The sequence below is a fragment of the Pinus tabuliformis genome, chromosome Q (assembly GCF_031772625.1).
Source record: "Pinus tabuliformis cultivar Carrire ecotype Pingquan chromosome Q, CPIR1, whole genome shotgun sequence".
Classification (NCBI taxonomy): Eukaryota; Viridiplantae; Streptophyta; class Pinopsida; order Pinales; family Pinaceae; genus Pinus; species Pinus tabuliformis.
Genome location: NC_142296.1, coordinates 4,737,857 through 4,761,166, shown reverse-complemented (window position 1 = coordinate 4,761,166; position 23,310 = coordinate 4,737,857). Strand labels below are relative to the sequence as shown.

Genomic DNA, 23,310 nt, shown 5'->3' with positions numbered 1-23,310 from the left:
ATGCACGTCATAAGCCTCGATCTTATCAAACTTATTTATTCGACGCTTCAAAGCACATTCCTCACTTCAATCTTGAAGCTCTGGCATCCCACATCGCATCTAGGAGCATTCGACATACTCAACTCAACTTTTTCCAGGTAATTCTGATTTTCATGTCTTTTGCTGCTTTTCTGTCACTTTTTGTCTTTCGGTTTGTGTGAGTGTTGTTTGCTTGGTTTCATTGAACGTCTGTTGTCGTTTTAATGCATATTAGATTGTAGAAGCACTGTTTCAGTTTTCATTTGCATCTCACTGTTGTCACATGCGTGACACTGTTTTTGCACTGACGGTCGTCGTTGCGACGACTTGCTTCACACACTTGTTTTTCCGTTTTCTGAATCTTGCACTCACTGTTTGCATGCATGATCATTCACTGTTTGCACTCGCCTGTCGGCGAGTCTGGGCTACCTTGGTCTGGACCTTGCCTTACCTGGCTTGCACTGCGCATTTCTGAGAATGAAGGCTCTTCCTTCCTCCCAGAAATTGTGCAAAACTTGCCCAACACTGCCCTCCAGGCTTCCTCTGCGCAATTCTGAGAGGCAGTACCCATTGGCCCCCAGAATTGCGCAGATGCATTTGACTGGGTTGCAGCCAATGCATAGTTTCAGTCCTTGGCAGACCAAGCTGGACTGTGCTTTGTGCAGTTTCAGCAGTCAGTTAGCCCACTGACAGTCCAGGCTATGTTCTACGCAGTTTTGGCAGTCAGTCTCCTAGCCTCTCGGTGAAAATTGCGCAATCTTTCCAGTCAGTCACCCAGGTGTGTTGCATGTCAATCCTCAAGTTGCTTTTGGTTTTCAACTAACAGATTGTTTTCCATGAGTGTTGCTCTATCTCCAGGTATCACAGGTGTTCGTCCGTCTCTCAGTAGTACAGGTACAATGGCTTCCAAGAGAGCAGGGTCAAAGGACACCGTTGAGAGTGCAACTGGAGATGCAGTTGAGCAAGTGTCTATGAGCTTGCCCATCTATGAAGACACCAAGTTGTTCATAGACAAGGAGATCAAGATGAAATGGCAAGACATCAATGACACCTTTTCAAGCACATTTGAGGAGAATCTAGAAGACCGCAGGGTCTATGTCAACATACACAAGTCTAGCTTGTACTGGATTGCATGCAGGTATCCTGTGTTTCCATGCGCAGACATGATCCACTGGATTGTCTCACATACTGATCCAGAGACAATGATGTTGAGCAGTGCCAGTGGAACACAACTTGCTACCTTCGGGGCAAAGGACTTCAGGAGATCCATCACTTGCCGCAGTTGGTGATCACAATGGATACACCCTTCACCAGACCCAACAGCAGTGCAAACTAAAGGGACATCTTGAAGAGTTGGGTAAAAGAGTCGTCTAAGTTCAGGACGACACCCAACCAGGTTTACAAGACAAGAATACTGCGGAAGGCATATCAGCTCTTGGTCATCGTTGCATGTCGCTTATACGACCAAGAGAGCACAGAGACCTTCCTGCAGAGTTGGGTGATTGTGTTGGATCAGTTGGCGAGAGAATGAAGGCCTTTCAATTGGTCCAACATGTTGGCTCTCAGGTTGGAGGAACAGGTAACAGAAGTCCGCCATCCGCCCAAGGGTCAACAAGCAAAGCTTTTCATGTTCGCTTACATACTTGATGCAATCTATGCCCGTTAGCAGTTCCCAGTCTTGGGTTGGGCATGGACACCTTCGGAAACCTATGTGCACACTTATTGTAAGTTGTTCTCCGAATGCAGCTTCTGTGGAGTTATCATACAGCTATCAAACTACTTCGCCACCCTGGTATATTGGATGATCTTTGAGCAGGATCCACCTTGCATGTCGCAGGCAGTGATGGAGACACTGATTGACATAGCAGATTGGTATGCCTCACCCCTTGGCACCTTTATACGGATGTACAATGCGGAGAAGGCTCTGCATGTTTTACCGAAGTTTTCCGTAGATAAGTTGGTCACGCAATAAGTGTCATATAACATCTCGATAGGGTTGTCAGCTAGACTGCATAGGAAGAAGAAGGCACCTTGGCCCGTTGTTCCTTTGCAGAACGGATTGTATGAGATCTAGAATCTCAAGCATGCTGAGGCCGAGATAGAGCAGTTCAAGAAATTCACCTTCGACACCAAAAATTTCAATCCGTATGACCGGCACTGCATCGTAAAGGACCAGTGTGCAAGAGTGCATCATCCATGGATCCACGGGGCATGTCATTGGCCCGAGGAAGACCCATGGAGATACTACTATCACTTCTCAAGGCTCAATGAACCGGTCAGCATAGCTGTAGAGTGGTTAGCAAAGCAGAAGGTAGCAGCATCTCAAAGAACAGCCTCATCAGCAGTAGTAGAGGGCAACAAGCCTGCGCTTGACAAAGGCAAGAGTAAGGTTGGAGATAGCGCAGAGGCAGAGCAATGCCGCAAGTTCAAAGCATACCCACTTGTGTTGAGAGAAGCTTTGGAAAATGGGGCTAAGAGGCAACAACGCAACAGGAGGATCGGGCAAAGGCAGAGGGAGAAACACAAGCTAGAGGAAGCAAAAAAGGAGTTGCAGGAGTTGAAGCAACACCTCAAGGAAGAATAGGAGTTGCGCAGAAGAGAGAAGGAAGCGCAGTAGGAACAGGAACAACAGGAGGCGCAACATGCACATATTGATGAAACTGCGCCCATACAAGTTATTGACTCATCCGAGCAGCTGGCACAGAGCAGACAGGGTGAGCAGTCGCAGGAGCAGGACTTTGCTCAAGAGATTGAACAAATGCTAGAGCAGATGGACATGGACATGGTGCAGCCCGAGTTAGATCAAGATATTGACCTCATGCCTCAGGACAAAGAGGTCACCACACCAGTTTCACCAGATCCAAAAGCAGAGGAAGTCCCGAGCAATCAAGGAGACGCTGAAATCCTTGAAGACAATCCGGAAGCAGAGATGCACAACATATATTTCGACGAGTCGCAACACAAAGTTGTGTAGTCGCGCAGATTGCCCACTCCGGATGTCCATGTATCTCCTGCGCAGTTTGAAGAATGAGTGATTGTGTCTGATGTGCGCAAACATCCAGCTGCATTGGCCAATGCTACCAAAACATATGTCGAAGCCACCAGCTCGAGTGTTAGATTCTTGATAGCTAAGAATGAGTGCATGGCTAAGGAGTTACAAGCATTCGAGCAGGAATGAGAGCAAGTTATAGCATCCGCTAGAGCAAAGTTGAGGAGAGAGATACAAGATGAAGTATCGTCTCTCCAGACAGTCATGTGGAAGTTGTATTTCAGATTCGCCACCGTGCATAAGTCAGTTGTCCATCTCAACGGTTGGTAGCAGCGCTGTGCTAGGAGAGCACACATCTTGTCAAATCTACACATTGTTGTGTACACAATGACATCCATGCTTATATACCCTAGGAAAGTACCTCTTCACCAACAGTTATGTCATTAGGGACATACCTTTTCATTAACTAGTTACTAATTAATCATTATTTATTATTATTGTTGTTTTACATTATTTGTATTATTTTATATATATTTTTATTCATAACAAAATGAATGACAAACAAAGGAAATCTTATGAGATAAAAATAGCGCTTATTATTGCAGATGATATAAATCAATCTAAATCCCCTAACTATTACATATTTTATGTACCTAATTAGCACTACCTTTGTATGCGTTATTAAAACCATAGCTATATGCTAGTTATGACTCATCATTCATGAGACACTAAAGTTGCAAAATGTATAAATGTGTCAAAAAGATTTCTGAAAGTAGAAAAGATAAATGTAGATGTTAACTGTCGACAAAATGCACAATTTAAAGTTATAATAATTTATGTGCTTGCATGATGTAAAATATATTATCTTTGAGGCAGGTAAGGCAGGCAAGATAAACAAAATATTTGTTCATTTGTTTGCACTAATAAAAGTTCATTAGTTTTGACGAATAGAATGTCCATTCAATAATATCTTTTAAGTTGCGAACAGTTAAAAATATTTTCTTGAAAATTAGTAGCATGGAATAAGAACAAAATGCTTAGAAATGCCTTTGATGCAACTATTGTCAAACTATATATGCATATCAAAGACAGTTGAACAGTTCATCCATATTTATTGCCAAATACAGTTTTGAACAATTTTTCTAGAGCAAATATTTTCAAACAGTGCCTAGAAATGCGGCCTGCCCAAACAAAGATAGTCCTCACAAAAACGCAATCAAAGGAGTCAACGTTGCTAGTCAATGCATGGTCGAATTGTCCCAAAAATTCGGTCAACGCCCAAAACAAAAAATTATCCTTCTTTCCTTCGCACGTGTGGAAAGGGAATGTTGCCCAAAAATGCATACCCAATCAATGAGAGATAGAGATGTGTGAGGATGAGAGTGTCCAAATGACGCTAAGGCATCATGTATTTATAGTGAACGTTGAGGATAAATAGAAGTGACTGTTGGGCTTTTGAACCTACATAAGTTTGTTGGCCAACCTTAACAATTTGTCCATAATCAAAATAAATTGATAACCTCATTTGTACATGTCGGAATCGGATGATCTCTAGATCAATCCTACACCTCCCCGAGAGAGGAATCCAAGAAAAAATATCAGTTGTCATAAATGAGATGACCCATGTGGAGTTTGGCCCTAGTTGCCAATTTTAACAGAAACCATATCAGTCAGACCAGAAAAAAGTGACTTATATTCCAAAGTATATCGATGCCACCATAATCCATTCTTGTGATAAAATTTCATTTTAAGTTTCTAGTAGCCATAAGATTCCACAACAGATTGATTTAGGATGGTCAGATCTCTTCTCAATTTGACAATTTTGTTTATCACTCAGACGATCCTATCATCATGTATCATCAAAGTTGCCAACTTGAAGAATTCTGAAAGATGTGAATCGGTTACAAGACAAAAAAAAAAGATGACATGTCTTATTAGCACTTTTCTGAAAAGGGAGGCAATGTTATGAATATAAATAATAAATAATTAAATAATAATAATGATTAGTATACTAGAGAGGCATGTCTCTAAGGACATGACCATTCATGAAGGGGCACCTGCCTAGGTATATAAGTGGGCCCTCATTTGTAACATTCTCATCATCATATTCTCATTCATTCACATATATATATATATATACTCAATGGGTATCTTCATATCCCAAGTGTTCTAGAGTATTTAACTTGTGACTATGAACTTTGTTCATAACAGAGTTCTCTAGCAATATGGAGGGTGCATTGCCCGAAGTGAGCTTATATCTCATATATCGAAGTAAAGCATGCAAAAGGGGGACTTTGTATTCAGTTTTTAGTATTTGCTAAGTTTGACTCCCCATGCCTTCATTCCTTAGTGCCTTTCTAATTAAAAGATAGAGGAAGGCACACTTCATGTTAGACTTTAGATCTATTTCATCCATGAACAAGGATGAAGTGAACAAAGTTCCTTCTTAAGATTAATTACTCTAGAAGACTTGGAATATAAAGATATCCATGAGGATACAAATATTATATATTAAATATGTGAATAAGAATGAATGATTTACAATGAGAACGAGAGGCTTGCTTATATACCAAGCAAGTGTCTCTTCATGGAGAGTCATGTCTCATTTAGACATGCCTCTTCAACCTAATTACTAATTAACAAATAATTATTACAATTATCCTCGTTACTTATATTATATTATTATTTTATGTCAAATGGTCAACCGGTCAACCAACAAACGGTCAACCGACATCGTGACATTTTAGGTTTGTGGAGTGGATTTGTTAACATGTATATATTTACGAAAATATATAAGATTATAAAATATATAAGCAGGCATCCTTATAATAATCGAGAGGTTGTTTCATGTACGGTTATTCATTTTTTAAAGGCCAGCGTAGCAAAATTTAAGTTAATTAAGGATTTAGGAAAAGAAAAGAGACGTGCCTTCAATATATATACATATATATATGTTTTAGGTTTAATTTAAAAAAAAAAAGTGCTTTTATAAAAAAAAGGGGAAGATTATTAAGATACGAAGTGAAAATATATGTTTATAAAAAATATATAAATAATTAATCAAAATTAAGGAAGTAATTTTCAATAGTAAAAAGAGGAAATTAGTAGAGTTAAGGTTATTTGAAAAAAAAAATTGAAAAGTTATAAAAAGAGTATTTAACAAAAAAAATAAAAATAAAAATAAAAAAATTCCATACAAAGTAAAAAAAAAAATAAAAAAATATGGAATCTCTGAGTAATGAACAAAAACAATTCACAAGAGATATAGAACACTTAATCACAATACTTAAGCAACAACATGCTAAGGAGAGAAAGAGAATGGAATCCCTATTCCAAGTTGAACGCCCATCATCACTCCCACAGAATGATGTAATCCATTGTACCGAGAAAGTGCAGCTAAAAGATCAAGAGAATGGAAAAATAGCCAAAATTCAGCAAAACAAGAAGTCGTTAGAACACGAACATAAAAATCTTGTGGATATGCATTACAAAGAAATAATGGAAAAGGACGAAGAAATTTCTCGTCTCAAGGACCACGTCGAAAAATTATTGGTGCAAGTGAAGAAGACTAAGGTCACAAAGAAAGAACTCAAGAAGCATTTATCAAAACAAGAAGAGGAAACCTTGCGTTTAAAGAACCTTAATAAAAATTTATTAGAACAAATCAGAGATCTAAAAGATGAAAATCTTAAAATTCAAAACACTGAAAATAAGGTTGATAAATCAGAAATCAAAGAACTTTTACATCTGAGAAACCATAATCAAAGTCTACTCACTCAAATTAAGAAACTTAAGGATGATAAGAAAGCATTAAAAGATCAGTTGGAACAATTCACTCAAGAAGAAGTATCAAAATCTTCAGTCGTAACAGTCCAAGTTGAAAATAAGGGAACAAATACCGACCTAGTGAATATGACTACTCAAGAAGACAAGTCAGTGAAAGAAACAACACGCTTGGATGTTGCAATTCAGATGATAAACGCCCCAAGTGAAAGGTTGGTAACGAACTCAACAACATCATTCCCTGAAGTAAATCAAAAAATTTCCACACACTTAATAAGGGAAAGTCAAACCAAAAAAATTCCATATCAACATCCGAATCATGAGAATAGACAAATCAACCACGCTACGTATCGGGACCATTCAGAACCGAAACAACAAACTGATGTTCCAGATAATAGTGATGTAACCTCAATCCAGTTTTATGCTAACAAGTCGTTACAAAATCCCAGTGATCAGAATACTACACAGAAGATTAATCCATGATAGTCCGATTCCTTCTCAGTGCGACAATTTTGTTTGTCACTTAGAAGATCATATCAGCTTGTGTCGACGAAGATGATTGTTCCGAGAGAGAGTCATTTGAAGCCGAAAAAGAGATCAAGCCTTTTTCATCAACAAGCTTTGAGAACAAAGCTTTTTGAGGAAGAAGGCAATGTTACGAATAAAATATATATAAATAATAATATAATATAAGTAACGAGGATAATTGTAATAATTGTTAGTTAATTAGTAATTAGGTTGAAGAGGCATGTCTCTAATGAGACATGCCTCTTCAACCTAATTACTAATTAACTAACAATTATTACAATTATCCTCGTTACTTATATTATATTATTATTTATATATATTTTATTCGTAACAAAGGATGCACTTCAGCTGAAGCTTAAACTCATTCACCTATTCTTGTTACAATAGTTTTCTATCTATTTTGGTAGTGATAAAAATGCAAGGTAATGAATACTGCATGTGGGTTAGTGTTGACCACTGGAGTGGCACTTGATGATTAAATGAAAGACTCCATGCCCAAGGATGATCCAGAGGACACTTGTACCATCATATATCATCAGTGAACAAAGTTTTTAACTCTACTTTTGTCTTCTCATCATCTTTCTTGTACCCAGATTCCACACCCTGCGGGGAATTGTAATAAGTGATACTAGTAATAATGAGTTTTTGAGTCTGTAACAGGCTTAGGATGTTGGGATCCGATCAACACCTTGGAGTGTTTTTTTTATCTGGTCAATTATCCCTTGATTTTCAGAGGTGGATAATTTTCTGGGTTTTTTCACTCACTTTTTACTCCAAAGCTAGGGTGACGGTTTGAAAGTTGAGCCCCTAACACATCTTACTGTATAGAGTCGATGTATATTACCATACTAGATCACACAAAAAATTTCATGGAATTTGGCTAGGTCTAAATAATATTTTTTAATAATTAAAATTTCCCGCAAAACGGGATTTTTTAATTATTTTCTATGTAACGATGTAAATAAGTGGGCTTAGGAAATGTCTAGGTGGCTACTCAAAATTCATCCTCAGAAGCCCAGCATTATCCGAGGACCCACTTTGATGCTCAAAAAACGACTTATACTCCCTCAAAAGTTGATTTTCCTAATAACAGTGGCAAAAATGAGGAAAAAACTTTTAAAAATGAATAATTGGAAAAAGTTAGAAATTTTTCCAAAAGTCAAATTTTGACAAGGCAAATCTCAGCAAAGGTCAAAGGTGATGTGGCAAGCATGTGGGGCCCACCACATAAGTTACAACAAGCTCAAGTCAAAAATTCAAAAAAAAAAAGTCAAAGGAGCTCATGAAATATACGTGTGGCTAAAGTTCAACTTTGATTTAATTTAAAATCAAATGTGACAAGATTAAGTTATAAGGTAAAGTTAATGGATGGGGGGTAGAGCCCACCTCTTTCCCTTTGCCTACGCATAGTTATGATAGTATATGCACATGTCAATTAAAAAAGCTCCACACACATGCCCAAATTGCACGCAGCAGCGAGAAGTTAACATGCACATGCCAATTAAAATCTCCACGCTAGCCCAATCAAAGTGTCAACTCAGCGACTCCACTCCATCTCCACGCAAATCTGATTTGCTTGTACGCTGATTACACATGACAGCTCAACGAATATGCACATGAGGAAAAGATTGAACGCGCAGTTAACAATAGCTAATACGCAGCACATTTTGGCATATTGTGGGCATGAATTTTATGGATTAGATTGCAGTTATTACTGCAGTTCTGATTGGAGTTTGTCTCCCACTTAAATTCATGCATTGGTGCTCCTTCTCCACTGCCATTCAATCAAAAGTTATATACCAGCAATCAAGGAATGCTCAAAGCAAATTTCAAAATATTCGATGCAATCAAGGCTGCCACCTACAACAGTCAAGCAGCCACATGGAAATTTGTCATGTCCCACAATTTTGCTGCACAATTTTGGCTAAGAAAGAGAACCCATCATTTTCGACTTAGGGACTTGGGAGGCAATTCGACTTTATTTGTTGCTAGTGGAATGTGGGGGCCACCCACATGGGAGTTCGAATTGGCCCATTCGAATAGCTTGGAGGGAAAGTCGAATAGGTGGATGGAGGGGCCCACATAAGGCTAGGGAGGCCCAAGGAGTTATAAGGAGGGAGCAACTCTCATTTTGGATTCATTCTTACACCTTGCAATCAAAATTACTTGACTGTTTGCTCTGTTGTTTAGCTGAGTCAACCAGCTGTTTAGCCACGAATCTCTCAAGCGGGAGATTCAACCTCTACTTCAGGGAACAATCCGTGCCCACCCTAGAGAGGTTCCATAAGTATTTCAGGAGTTTCGAGAGTGTATTATAGCACTACCATTCAGCCACAACAGGGAATGTGTATTTCTGGTTGCCTAGAGAATACGCAGGGGGAGTTTGGAGCTATCAATGATCAAGCATTTGCCGGGAGAGTTAGAGGATTAGGAGAGCAACAAAAGACTAGCCTTTCTTGCGAGTTTGGAGCCAGTAGAGCCAACGTCCCAGCAACTTGATTTACAGTTACCTGGGTCTGTGCAGAGAGCCATCACTAGGCTCACGTGGGAGTTGGGTAGAGCTAGAGCAGGCCGATAGAAGTAAGAGATCACTTGGAGGGCCATTTGAGGAGGATTGTTGGAGTTGGGAGAGCAGAGATTGACAGGATCAGTCACAGCAATAGAATTCGAAATTGGAAGAGGGGCAAGCTGTGAAGGGTCAATTTTTGAAGGTTGGAACCAAGGCAAACCCTTTCTGGGTTTTTTTGGGTTTTGGGCAAGGATCACACTCCTAATTTTATAGAATTTTATGGGCAAATCTAAGGGGCTAAACAGAGGTTCCAACTCAGCCAACAACTAGAGGAGCTAAGGGGAATTTGGGCCAAAATTCTGAGGTCAACATTTGGTCAATTCCTTCGTGGGTTTTTCTGGGTTTAAGCCAAGGAGAAAGGAGCTAAAATCTCATAATTTTCTGAGCACGGGAAGTAGTGATTCCAGCCCTTCGAAATTAGTAGACAAAGCAGTTTTCTAGGGGCAACGCAATTCAGTTTGGTGCGGCAGTTGTAATAGCCTTCAATTCAGCATTTTCTCACCTGGGTTTTGTCCTGCTTGTCCATTGAGACAAGCCTAGGTGCACCATTCTATTTTACTATTGTATTTTCTCCTGAAAAAGTAATAAAATGGCTCAACAATTCTCTATTTCCAGTGTGTCCATGGGTGTTTAATGTATATTTATTTTTTCTGATTGTTGGATTATTTGCACGCTTTGAATATCACTTACATTCCTGTTTAGGAACATTACAAAATTCGTTGGAGCATTGAAATCTTCACCATTGCTACACTTGGCATTTCTCATTCTACATTGGGATCGACTCCCAAAGTTCTATATAATAGAGCCTTGAGCTCTCATTTATTGAAAACGAGCTATTGTGCTTGGGGAATTGCTACTCTTATATACACTTATGTTCTATTGTTATAAAAGATTTTGGGGTTTCACATATGAGATGTTGTTCTTCTTGAGCAAGGTAATATCTTGATTATTGTGTTTCATTTTCCACTTATGCTATTGTGTTCATTAGTTTCCATTATGCTTTTAGAGATGTGTTAATGTGCAGTTATCTCACATTAGCGTTTGGTTTTGAGAGTTTGCCCTAGAAAAAGTTTTAGTTGATTTTCCAATGAATCTCTAAGATCTCGTTATCATTGTATTTCTTTTAACCCATGTGGATCTAATGTTTATTCGAAGTTGTGTAGAAACATCTCTTGAATCAAGCCTCAAGCGCAAGGGGAAATTCTTGGAGGAATCATCCCACTCTTGAGCAAGTTCATTGAAGAACTTGCATTTGTCATCTCCCAAGGCATCATTTCACGATTTTGTGTTGCAGGGATCCTTGGTTTTTAGTTTGTGTTTCAAAATCCAATTTCAATTAAAATCATTTGCTTCAATTTCTTGTGCTAATAGCAATTTTATTTTGCTACTGAAGAGCACGTTGAAAATTAGGCAAGAATTGGAGTTTTGCTCCAATTCCTTAGTCTAAATTTTGTAGACTATTTGTAGATTATATTTTCTAACTTTCCTCTTTGTTTTACACTAAGTTTGAGTGTGGGTTTTGCAGAAAATTCAGATCTATTTATGGACTATGCTCACCTTTTGTGTTGACAGGATTGAGGAAGCTAAAGTTTGAAACTCTAACTATTTGTTGTAGGACCCCAAGAGCACTTGAGGATCAACTTTAGGGAGGCCATGGGCAATCTTGGATAGCAGCAAATTAGCTTGGTCGTGGGCCTTTGTGCACTTGTAATTTTCAGATTTCAAGAGTTGTTTCTTGGCCATTGTGGTTGCCACTTCTTGGAAGGAGATCTTGGTTCCTATAGACTCCTATTTTGTAATTGTCTCTTCCATCTTTTGGGCAGCCCATTAAGGGGCCTTCTACTCATTGTAAAAAGCTAATAAAAGATCTATTTTTCTTGTGGGAGCTTGGGTTTTACCCATGGCATCCCTTCTCTCCATTTAGGGAGAGAAACATGTGGGTGAATTAACTTTTGCATCTTCTCGTTTTCCATTTTAATTGCATGCTTAAAATTTTACACAACCTCACTCATCACATTTTTATTTTGTTCAAATAAGTTTGTTACAATTCAACTTAAGGTTTTGCATTCTCCATTTTATATGTTGATTTGAGCTACAAACACTTTACTTTGAACAAACTACTCTTCACATGTTTATTAACTTAATTTTTTATAAGTCATTTTAATTTCATATTGCAAATTCAAGTCCATTTCTTTTGCAAAATTAATCAATCTTGAGTTCACTTAATCACAAGCATTGTTATTTACTTACATGCAAGACATCTCTCAAGTTTTATTTGCTTTTGGGTAAATCAAAAAACTTTCATAAGGCAAAGCTAATATTTTTCACAAATCCTACATGTGTACGCAATCTTGTGTTTAAGGCAATTTCTATTATTTACTTAACTTTTCCAAATTTACTTGCATGACATGGTAGGCATATTAAATTAGTTGCATTTTACAAGCTTCCAAAGCCTCATTCAAAATTAACCTCCAACTTAGGTTGGTTGTATAGACATTTAGGGACCCTCCACCTCTATTGACTCCTCACTGTCAGGTCCGAAATTTCGAGTGAAGGTTAGGTCTGAGGATTGAAGTTTAATTGAAATCTTGCTTTTAGAGTTTAACTAATAAAATCAACCAAGAGCACATTTACATCATCATTTTACTTTACTTGCAATTTCTCATTTTGTTATCTTGATGTGTTTTGAGTTTCATTTGCAAATATCATTCTTTTCATTTCAAGAAGCATTTATGTTAAGTTATGGTATGTTCTATGCTTATAACAGTTTACTTCTTTTCTTTATTATATTCCACAGATTAGCAATCACATGTACATAAAGTAAAGTGCAGATAGAACATTAAACAATCGACAGAAAACAAGCCAAGACAAAAGACACAAGATGTGGCGGCTAGCCAGGGACAAACCCCACAATGTGTGGGGAAACCCTTTGATCAAATCTTATTTTATCTTCAATAATTCAGCGGAGAGAAATAGTACAATAAATCTTATTCATATCAGCAGTAGCAAACCCTAGATCAGCAGCATCAACATTAGCAGCTTCATCATCAAACTAGGGCAGATGATATCTCACAAACCGACCGTCGGATCAACTTGATTCCACCACCAAAAGTTGTGGCTTCCAGAGGAGGTTCAGATGAACCTACAGCGCAATTCAGATGAGGAGATCTTCTAGTCCACGCAGGTCAAACTTTAATTCTGCAGTTGCAGCTTCAGTTTGGGCAGCTTTCGGCTTCAAACTAGGGCAGTCGATATCTTGCAAACCGTTCGTCGAATTAACTTGATTCCACCACCAAAAGTTGCGGCTTTCAGAGGAGGTTCAGATGAACCTACAGCGCAGTTCAGATGAGGAGATCTTTTAGTCCACGCAGGTCAAACTTTACTTCTGCAGTTGCAGCTTTAGTTTTGGCAGCTTCCGACTTCAAACTAGGGCAGTCGATATCTTGCAAACCGTCCGTCGGATTGACTTGATTCCACCACCAAAAGTTGCAGCTTTCAAAGGAGGTTTAGATGAACCTACAACGCAATTCAGATGAGGAGATCTTCTAGTCCACGTAGGTCAATCTTTACTTCTGCAGTTGCAGCTTCAGTTTCAGCAGCGTCCGGCTTCACATGTGTGAGGGAGAGACCCTTTTCTGCGCAGTAGAGAGAGAGAGATGTGATGAGATGAGTGAGTCTAAATGAGGAAAAATCCTCTTGTATTTATACACAACATTGGTGTTTGAATAGATGCGACTGTTGGGCTTCTGAGCCTACATGAGTTGTAGGTCGGCTTGATAATAATTCCATAATCAAAATAAATTCATATCTCCATGAATACTTATCGGAATCGGATGATCTTTATATCAATTCTACATCTCTCAACGAGAGGAATCTAATAAAAATATTATCAGCCATGAATAAGATGACCCACATGAAGTTTTGCCCTAGTTGCCAATTTTAACACTCCCTTTCAACTAGGGAGAACTTCATTTGCAATTTGTCTATCAGTCGTTACTATTCATCCATCAAATGCACTGCCCTATACAGCCTGACCCTTGCCCTGTTCTGCTCTATTCTGCCTGTTCTGCTTTGTCTTGTTCTACCCTGTACTGATCTGTATTGTTCTGCTCTGCTCTTGCATTGTTCTGTTTTGCTTTGCTTTTGTCCGAATTATGAAGAAGAAGAAATGATCGAGGATGTATCATACTGACTCAAAGTCAGTCTCAGAGTATGTACCACTGGTCCCAGACCAGTCTCAACCAACCCGAAGTCAGCGTCATAGTGAGTACAACTCCACTGGTCCCAGACCAGTATCATCCTCCACTGACTCAAAGTCAGTCTCAGAGTGCGTACCACTGGTCCCAGACCAGTCTCAACCAACTCGAAGTCAGCTTCATAGTAAGTACCACTCCTACCACTAGTCCCAGACCAGTATCGCAGTCTCACAGAGTGTACCACTGGTCCCAAACCAGTCTCAACCGACCCGAAGTCAGCGTCATAGTATGTACCACTCTCAGTGGTCCCAGACCAATACTGCACTGACACGAAGTCAGTCTCACAGTATGTACCACTGGTCCCAAACCAGTCTCTACTAACCCGAAGTCAGTGTCATGGTATGGTACAACTCCTACCACTAGTCCCAGACCAGTATCATTGATCCCAAATCAATGGAGGTCATCCTAGCATAGGGAGTACGGTAGATACAACGATGCGTCCATTGGTACTACTATGGTCCCTAACTTCATTTCCTTGCTCATTGATCAGATAAGAGATACTTCCCATGAGTCCCAGACTGCATGGGTAGGATGCCTCGACAGGAGAACTAATCAATCTTGTCCTCACAGGAGAACACATCAATCCTGCTACAATCGCCATGGAGAACACATCAATCCAGGCCTCACAGGAGAACACATCAATCCTGCTACAATCGCCATGGAGAACACATCAATCCAGGCCTCACAGGAGAACTAATCATCCTGCTACATAGGAGAGCGAATCATCCTGTTCCACAAGAGAGCGAATCATCTTGTCCCACAAGAGAGCGAATCATCTTGTTCCAGTGCACACCACCAGGGGAGGGTGAGTCACCCTGTGGTCGTATGTTGCTCCAGTAAGAACCGCAAGCCCTCAGAGCTCCCAGAGCTCAATGTATGCAACATGCAGGACCCTTGTACAAGGGTTTCTTGACGACTCCAAGTCGTTTGGGAAAATCACAGATTAGATCTTTCCTCGGGCTTTGACAAGGTGTATCGACCTGTACATCATCTTAATGCGATGGAGCCTCCTTGCTCATCGACTTACCATATCCCAGATGATGTCTATCTGTTGGAGCAATCGACGAATATGGGATTCCTCAATAATCGAATCCCACCTCTGGTTGTTACAAAGAATCACAGTGGTATCCAATGTAAATCCAAACAGCTCACTGAAGAGCTTTCGCAACCAGACTACCTCACAGGAGGCCATGCTAGCAGCAATATATTCTGCTTCGGCAGTGCTCAAAGCCACCGACTTCTGCTTCCTGCTCATCCAGGATATCGAAGCAGATCCCAAGGTGAAACAACACCCGGAAGTGCTCTTACGGTCCACCACACTGCCTGCCCAATCAGCATCAGTATATCCAAGTAGTCTCACATCTCCGGCAGTGTATCTTAACCCATTAGTAATTGTGCCACGAAGATATCTCAGAAGATTCTTGGCATCAATCCAGTGAGGCTCAACCAAATATGAGCTCACAATGCTAACTGCAAAACATATGTTCGAATGGAGGTTCACCAAGAACATTAATGCGAATGAGTTTATGAAACTCAAAGGCATTTCCCAAATCTAGTCCGACATCACTACCATATAACTTCTAAAAGTTAAGATCCTCGAGGTAGTCACAGGCTTGCAATCCATCATACCGAATCTTTCCAATATCTTTACCACATATTTTCCTTGAGATAGGAAAATTTCCCTTGGCTTCTGCCACACTTCAAGTCCTTGGTCCTTCATTTCAAATTCAGAAGCCAACTCCCTCTTACATTTGTGAATGAGAGGGTATGCACCTGTTAGAAAGAGGTCATCCACATACAACACTAGTATGAGAGGCTTGTCATCTTCAACCTTAAAGTAAAGGTTAGGATCGGCTTCACTCCTAGTGAATCCCAGCTTCATCAAGTAGCTATTGATCCTCTCATACCATGCTCGAGGTGCTTGCTTCAGCCCATAGAGAGCCTTCTTCAACCTGCATACATGAGATTTTCGATCATAAATCTCAAATCCTTCGGGTTTCTCCACGTAGACCTCTTCTTTGATCGAACCGTGCAAGAACGTGGTCTTGACATCCATCTGATGTAGGTTCCATCCTTGTGAAGCCGCAAGGGCTATGATCAAGCGGATGATCGTATATTTGGCAACAGGTGCAAATATCACATCATAGTCTATACCTTCCTTCTGAGAGAAACCACGAGCAACAAAACGAGCCTTATACTTTTCCGTACTTTCATCTGCTGCATGCTTTATCTTGTAAAGCCATTTAGAAGTGACAATTGTCTTGTCCTGGGGTCTAGGAACTACTTCCCAAACATCATTCTCCATAATAGACTCATATTCTTTGGTCATAGCATCCTTCCATACTTGATGCTTGACGGCATCTGAGAATGATGGAGGCTCATTTTGTATGATCGTGCTCATGATGGTCAAGTATCCCTGATACCTGTTAGGTTTCTTACTTTCACGGAAGGTTCCTCGGGGTGCAGCATGTCCTTTAGCATCATCAAGTATCCCCCTAAGCCATGAAGGCCTCTTCCTAGAAGAGGGAGGCTCAGGTGGATAAATAAGATCCATGGGTTCCTCCACATCAGGCATTGTTACATCATCTACCCATAGAGACAGCTTCCACAATCATACGGTTCTTCCTTTCCGCCACACCATTCTGCTCAGGAGTATGTGGTGTAGTAGTCTCCCTCTTAATGCCAGCCTCAGATATGCCTGAGTGAACCAACTATAATATATCGAAGGTCTTGCTTTGGCTTGAGGGGAATGGTCCCCTTTTGAGCTTTCCTTCGGCACATCCTGGACATACACCTTCTTTCTCTACTCGGAATTCGGGCATCCCTGTCACCATTTGTCTTACATCGGGTAGAGCTTTATAATGAAGGTGGGCAAACCTCCGATGCCAAAGTTTGGACTGAAGAGATGTGTCATAAGATATGACACCTAGCGGACTTCCATCGACTTGATATAATGAATCAACACGAAACCCAAGAGTAAAGGCATCTTTAACATTATTTTTCCATATATGTACCTTGCCATCGCTGAAGGTTACCTTGTAGCCTTTGTCTTCCATTGCCGAGATGGACACCAGGTTCTTTTTGAGGTCAGGTGCATTTAATACATCCTGGAATTTCTAGCCTTCTTGAATGGTTGTCCTCTTCCTTGATTCCCAGCTCTCCTCTTACCTTTGCTATTGAATTTGTCATTCCTTTGATTGCCATCAGAGGGATTTTGATCATCGTCCCGGTGTGAGTCTTTTCTATCAGGGCACTCCCTTGCATAGTGACCTGCTTTATCGCAGATGTAACATCGTCCTTTTCTTCCATCCTTAGGTCCAGCCTTTCCTTTTGATTTAGTCCCGGAATTATTTATTTTCTTAGCATGAGAAGAAAAGGCAGCAGGAGGACCTTTAGGCATGGGCATTTCTTGCTCTTCTACCCTTGTTTCTTCTTGAATGCATCTAGCCATTAATTCCTCAAAACCAGGAATTACATTATTGTTCAGAAGAGTAGTCCTGAACACGTACCATTCGGATGGTAATCCTCCAAGAGTTGTGAGTGTCATTTCTCTATCAATAATAGTCTCCCCAATAGATAGGAGATCGTTCTTGATCTCGATGATTATTAAGAAGTATGCTTGCATACTCTCATCTTTACCCTTCTTAATTTCCCTCAGCTTATTTCTAAGAAACAAAACTTGATTTGCATCATTAACTTTAAATAAACTCACCAGTCTATCGTAGATTTCCTTGGAGGTGTCTAGTTCAGAGATGTAGGCCACCAAGCACTTGTCGATAGAGTCCCGGATGATTTTCTTCACTTTAATTTCTCCGTTCTTCCATTTGTTCCTGGCAGCAGGAGGTGCTTTTGATGAAGGCTCAACAATATTGCCTCTCACATGATTCAACACTCCTTGATCTTCTAGGATAGCCTTGCCAATCTTCTCTTCGGTGATTGCTCTTGCTCTTGCTCGGGCTTTGTCTTCACCTCACCTCTGATACCATGTTAAGTTATGGTATGTTCTATGCTTATAACAGTTTACTTCTTTTCCTTATTATATTCCACAAATTAGCAATCACATGTACATAAAGTAAAATGCAGATAGAACATTAAACGATCGACAGAAAACAAGCCAAGACAAGAGACACAAGATGTGGCGGCTAGCCAAGGACAAACCCCACAATGTGTGGGGAAACCCTTTGACCAAATCTTCTTTTATCTTCAATAATTCAGCAGAGAGAAATAGTACAATAAATCTGATTCATATCAGCAGTAGCAAACCCTAGATCAGTAGCATCAACATTAGCGGCTTCATCATCAAACTAGGGCAAATGATATCTCACAAACCGACCGTCGGATCGACTTGATTCCACCACCAAAAGTTGCGGCTTCCAGAGGAGGTTCAGATGAACCTACAACGCAATTCAGATGAGGAGATCTTCTAGTCCACACAAGTCAAACGTTACTTCTGCAGTTGCAGCTTCAATTTCAGCAGCTTCCAGCTTCAAACTAGGGCAGTGAATATCTTACAAACCGTCCGTCGGATTGACTTGATTCCACCACCAAAAGTTGCAGCTTTCAGAGGAGGTTCAGATGAACCTACAATGCAGTTCAGATGAGGAGATTTTCTAGTTCACGCAGGTCAAACTTTACTTCTACAGTTGCAGCTTCAGTTTCGGCAGCTTCCGGCTTCAAACTAGGGCAGTCGATATCTTGCAAACCATCCATCGGCTTGACTTGATTCCACCACCAAAAGTTGCGCTTTCAAAGGAGGTTCAGATGAACCTACAGTGCAATTCAGATGAGGAGATCTTCTAATCCACGCAGGTCTATCTTTACTTCTGCAGTTGCAGCGTCAGTTTCAGCAGTTTCCGGCTTCACTTGTGTGAAGGAGAGACCCTTTTCTACACCGTAGAAAAGAGACTCTTTTCTGCGCAGTAGAAAGAGAGAGATGTGATGAGATGAGTGAGTCCAAATGAGGAAAAGTCCTCTTGTATCTATACACAATGTTGGTGTTTGAATAGATGCGACTGTTGGGCTTTTGAGCCTATATGAGTTGTAGGTCGACTTGATAATAATTCCATAATCAAAATAAATTCATATCTCAATTAATACTTATCGGAATCGGATGATCTTTATATCAATCCTACACCTCTCAACGAGAGAAATCTAATAAAAATATTATCAGCCATGAATAAGATGACCCACATGAAGTTTTGCCCTAGTTGCCAATTTTAACAATTTATGATACAAGTATTGAGTCATTTACTTTTGCAACAATTTAATTTTCTTGTACTTAGAATATTGATCATTGGTGTAGTTCTATTTCATGTTATTGCTTTGATGATCATTATGCTCATGAGTAATTGATGTATCTTGTTATCTGGGGCATTTTCTTCCAAAGTACTATTTCCTTTATAGTTGCAATTGGTGTTCATATGCTTATTCTGGTCTAACATTTGAATTGTCTATCATTGTATCTTGATTTCATTTTTTGAGCAAGCTATTGTTATTTACTTGAATGCACTGGTCTATACTTTGAATATATCATTGAAATTTGTGCATTTATATGCTTGCTTAATTCTTGGAAACAAGTTATTTTTGACAAGTAATCCAAATTAACTTTCCTCCTAGAACCTCATATCACTTTTAACTTAACTTTTCATTAGGGACCACCCCCCTTAGCTAACCTAGGAGATAGCTTAGACGGAGAGAGTCGGGAACAGTGTGACAGCCCCTTCTCTGAGTTCCCTGCCACTAACCACACCTTGTGGGGTTGAAGGCTTTTCTCACTAACCTGTAGGTAGGTGTAGGTGGAAGGGGTCAACAGGTTAGTATGAAAAGGATGGTGTATTTCCTAGAAGGGTCTTGGTCTTCCTTTCAATCAGTTGAGACATGCAGAATGAGAACTGAAGCTTGGGGCAATTTATGCCTAAGTTTAACCTGCCCACAGATTTTCCCTCAGTTAGAATGCTAAATGAACAAATGGAGAGGCACATCATCTGGTGGTTGTTTCCAATTAGCTTATCCATTTCTGATATGGGAAATGCTAAACTATGATTATGCACACAGCGAGTTTCCAGCAGGTCATGGGGAGCTTGAAGCCAGTTTGGAAGCAGCATGCATCTGTTAGCAGTTCATGTCAGCACTGGATCATCCACACAACAGGTTGGAGCAGATGGCTTATCTATCACTGGCAAGTGTGAGGGCATAGTTTTGACAGTTGCACATTCACCTTGGACTGGCATGCACAGTATAGGCATTTCCATACTTAGCGGGGCATCAGCATGAACCCTTGAAGAGCCGAGTATCTATATAATAATGCAGAATAGAATGTAGAATGATTGGATTCGTTGAGATTGAATCTCAGTTTATTTGTAATTACGAAAAAGTCCAGATAATAAATGAATCTTGACCACTCGGTCTACATGTTTCCTTTCTTGTGTATTAAATCCTGTTGTTGATTGTTGCAGCCTTCTCGTTAAGTGACATTTATAAATTTTGTAGGTTTTCCTTCCCTGGTTTAAATAGAATATATGCAAATCTCACTGGACTTCCATGACCTTGAGGGTTTGTAGAGTAAGAAACTTGTCCCCTAATTAAATTTCAGGCAACCGAGATAGGGTTGCGTTTCCAGCATTGATAATAGGAATTAAGACAGATTGGTCTGGTGAGATTCATCTAGTGTGGATGTGTTACTGGAATTCTCCATCTCCAAACAAGCCACTTGCCTTGATTCTCATTCTAACTCCATGACCCAATGCCAGGTGCTAGTTTCTGGGATCCATCCCAATTTGGTAGTGTTTATTTTGTGAATTTCATCTGCTTTGCAGTCTGATTTGTCTTCTTTGAACCCATGAATAAATTGCAGGTAGGACTTAGGGATACCCCCTAATGTTGGCACAAAACAAATTGAAGCGAGAGGAGCTCAAGAGGTGACAAACCTGTGTTCCTAAACTACTCACCCAGTGACCCAAGGCTCATTCTGCGTAACAAAAAAAAGGCATAGATATACTGCATTTGATTCAATTTCCATGACCTTATAAAACTAGACATTCATAATGCTAGATCAGATGTGTTCAACACTTTTTGGCAAAACATGCATGTGACATAAACCTTTTAAACATAGTGGGGCTTATAAGGAAGCATCCTGCCAACAAAGTAACAAACCCACTTTCCACATGGCAACATGGATGCGAGTGATGCACAGGACTCGATAACCTATTAATGTTATTATTCTCATTATATGTATCTGGTATGATAGATTTCTACATAAAACCTGCTACATCTTAAAGTTAAGTTTCAAACACGTATTTTGCCAAGAATTGTTGAACACAATTTACATAGTATTTTATAGGTAAAATTTTAACATTTGCTGTAATTATGAGTTCATTTAGCACTTCAATTTTGCACTTGCATGGAAAGTTTTCCTCTTAAAGCTGCATCAGAAACATTTGCAGTACATAAGCAGTCCTTCGATGTTATTTTGTTTGAGTCCTTGATTGGACAATTATCAGGGATCAGCAGGATTTGGTATCGCCTTTGAAGTTTGATGTATCATTTCTATTTGACATCATATATATCAATGCCTTCTTCATATTTATGTGCCAATGTGTTTAGTTCATGTTGTTATTGCTTTATATGTTTAGAAATCTGAAAAAAATGAATATATTATGCATTTTTTATGCTTTCCGATATTTGCCGATATTTTCGCCGATATTGCCGATAAGATATTTTCCGGACCCTCGCCGATATTTTCCCGATACCGATATTATCAACACTGATAAGCACACTTAAAGTACTAATATCATTCTTCACAGGAAAAGGTAATCAGGACGGAGATCAACTAAGGCAAATACACACTAGAATAAACCTTAAACTAGCAAAAAGATAAAACTGAAACATACCTGCCAGAAGACAAAAATTGAAGAAAATCATCATTGATAAGAACCCGCGAGGACATCACTGAGAAGTACTGAATATTGTGCGTTGAACTACCCTCACAAATAAGAGAGGCACAAATTTCAGACAAACCAGATGATGAGATTCTGCAATGAAGTAACTCCACAGCTTCAAGAGTTTCCCTATTCCAGTTTAAAATCTTGCACGCCCCCTCAATCTAGAATATCTAACTTTATTAGTGTGAGAAATAATATTGGGTCAAAAACAAGTAACTAATGTTTACAGATGCACTTTTTCCTATAAATTCTGACACTTTTACTATTAGAGGGTTCAATCTACTAGTTGCATGTCATAAATACAAGAAAATGAATGTAACACTTTCATGCGAAGATTCTGAGATGTTCTTTTAATTTAAGAGAACTATTATACTTACATGTTTTTCACTTTTAATGCCCTGAAACAGAATGCCTTGGAGTCTACTATTCCTCAAGATGTCCTATAAGTAATCAGGATCAAAAATCAGTGCCAAGCATCAATGGTCAAAAGTAAGACTTATCTTACTATAATAGTTCATACTACCTGCTCAAATAAACTTCAATTGGTTATATCTAAAAACTTTTTAACAATATGCAAGATTTTGCTAGTATACTGCAAATCATCTACATGAGATCCTGTATTTTGGTCACATTTTTCAGTCATTATTTTTTTTGTAATATTTAAACCTTGATAGCGCCCTGCACCCACCTTGAAAGTCTACCAGATGTTCGTATACTTGAGCCTAGTCAACATCTGTTATGAATATAGTTTATATAAAAAATATATAAATATATATATATATAAAAAGAATATTTAATTAAATAGTAATTAGTTAATGTAGAGGCATGTCCCCAAGGACATGACCGTTCATGAAAGGGCACCTGGCTAGGCATATAAGCGGGTCCTTATTTGTAACAATGAATCATCTCATATCTCATATCAATTATTTTATATATTATTCAATATATATGTTCTCATTCTCAATGGATGTCTTCGTGTACCAAGTATTATGAAGATTATTGCAAAGCAGTGTTGTGGGGGAGCGCTCCCCCCCCCGGCTCCCGCTCCCGCTCCCAATCCGCGCGGGAGCAGGTCGGGAATGCGCTCCCGAATGGGAGCGAGCGTTCGCTCCCGGAGCAAATTTTAACGCTCGGGAGCGATCGGGGAGAGAACGCTCCTGATCGCTCCCGAACATTAAAAAATCGCTCCAGGAGCGAATCGCCCGATGCCGGTAGCGATCCGGGCGG

General features: G+C 39.6%; 1 protein-coding gene across 1 annotated transcript in view; it reads right to left on the bottom strand.

Moving 5' to 3' along the window:
• LOC149217992 (uncharacterized) overlaps window positions 1-22,519 on the bottom strand; it is an 87,495-nt gene extending 64,976 nt beyond the window's left edge. The window contains exons 1-2 of the mRNA XM_089383710.1: window positions 22,461-22,519; window positions 22,033-22,244 (exon numbers count right to left, since the gene is read on the bottom strand). Coding sequence (XP_089239836.1) covers window positions 22,033-22,088 — 56 coding nt within the window. The 5' untranslated portion in view covers window positions 22,089-22,244; window positions 22,461-22,519. The remainder of the gene's footprint in view (window positions 1-22,032; window positions 22,245-22,460) is intronic.
• Between the last annotated feature and the right edge of the window lie 791 nt (window positions 22,520-23,310).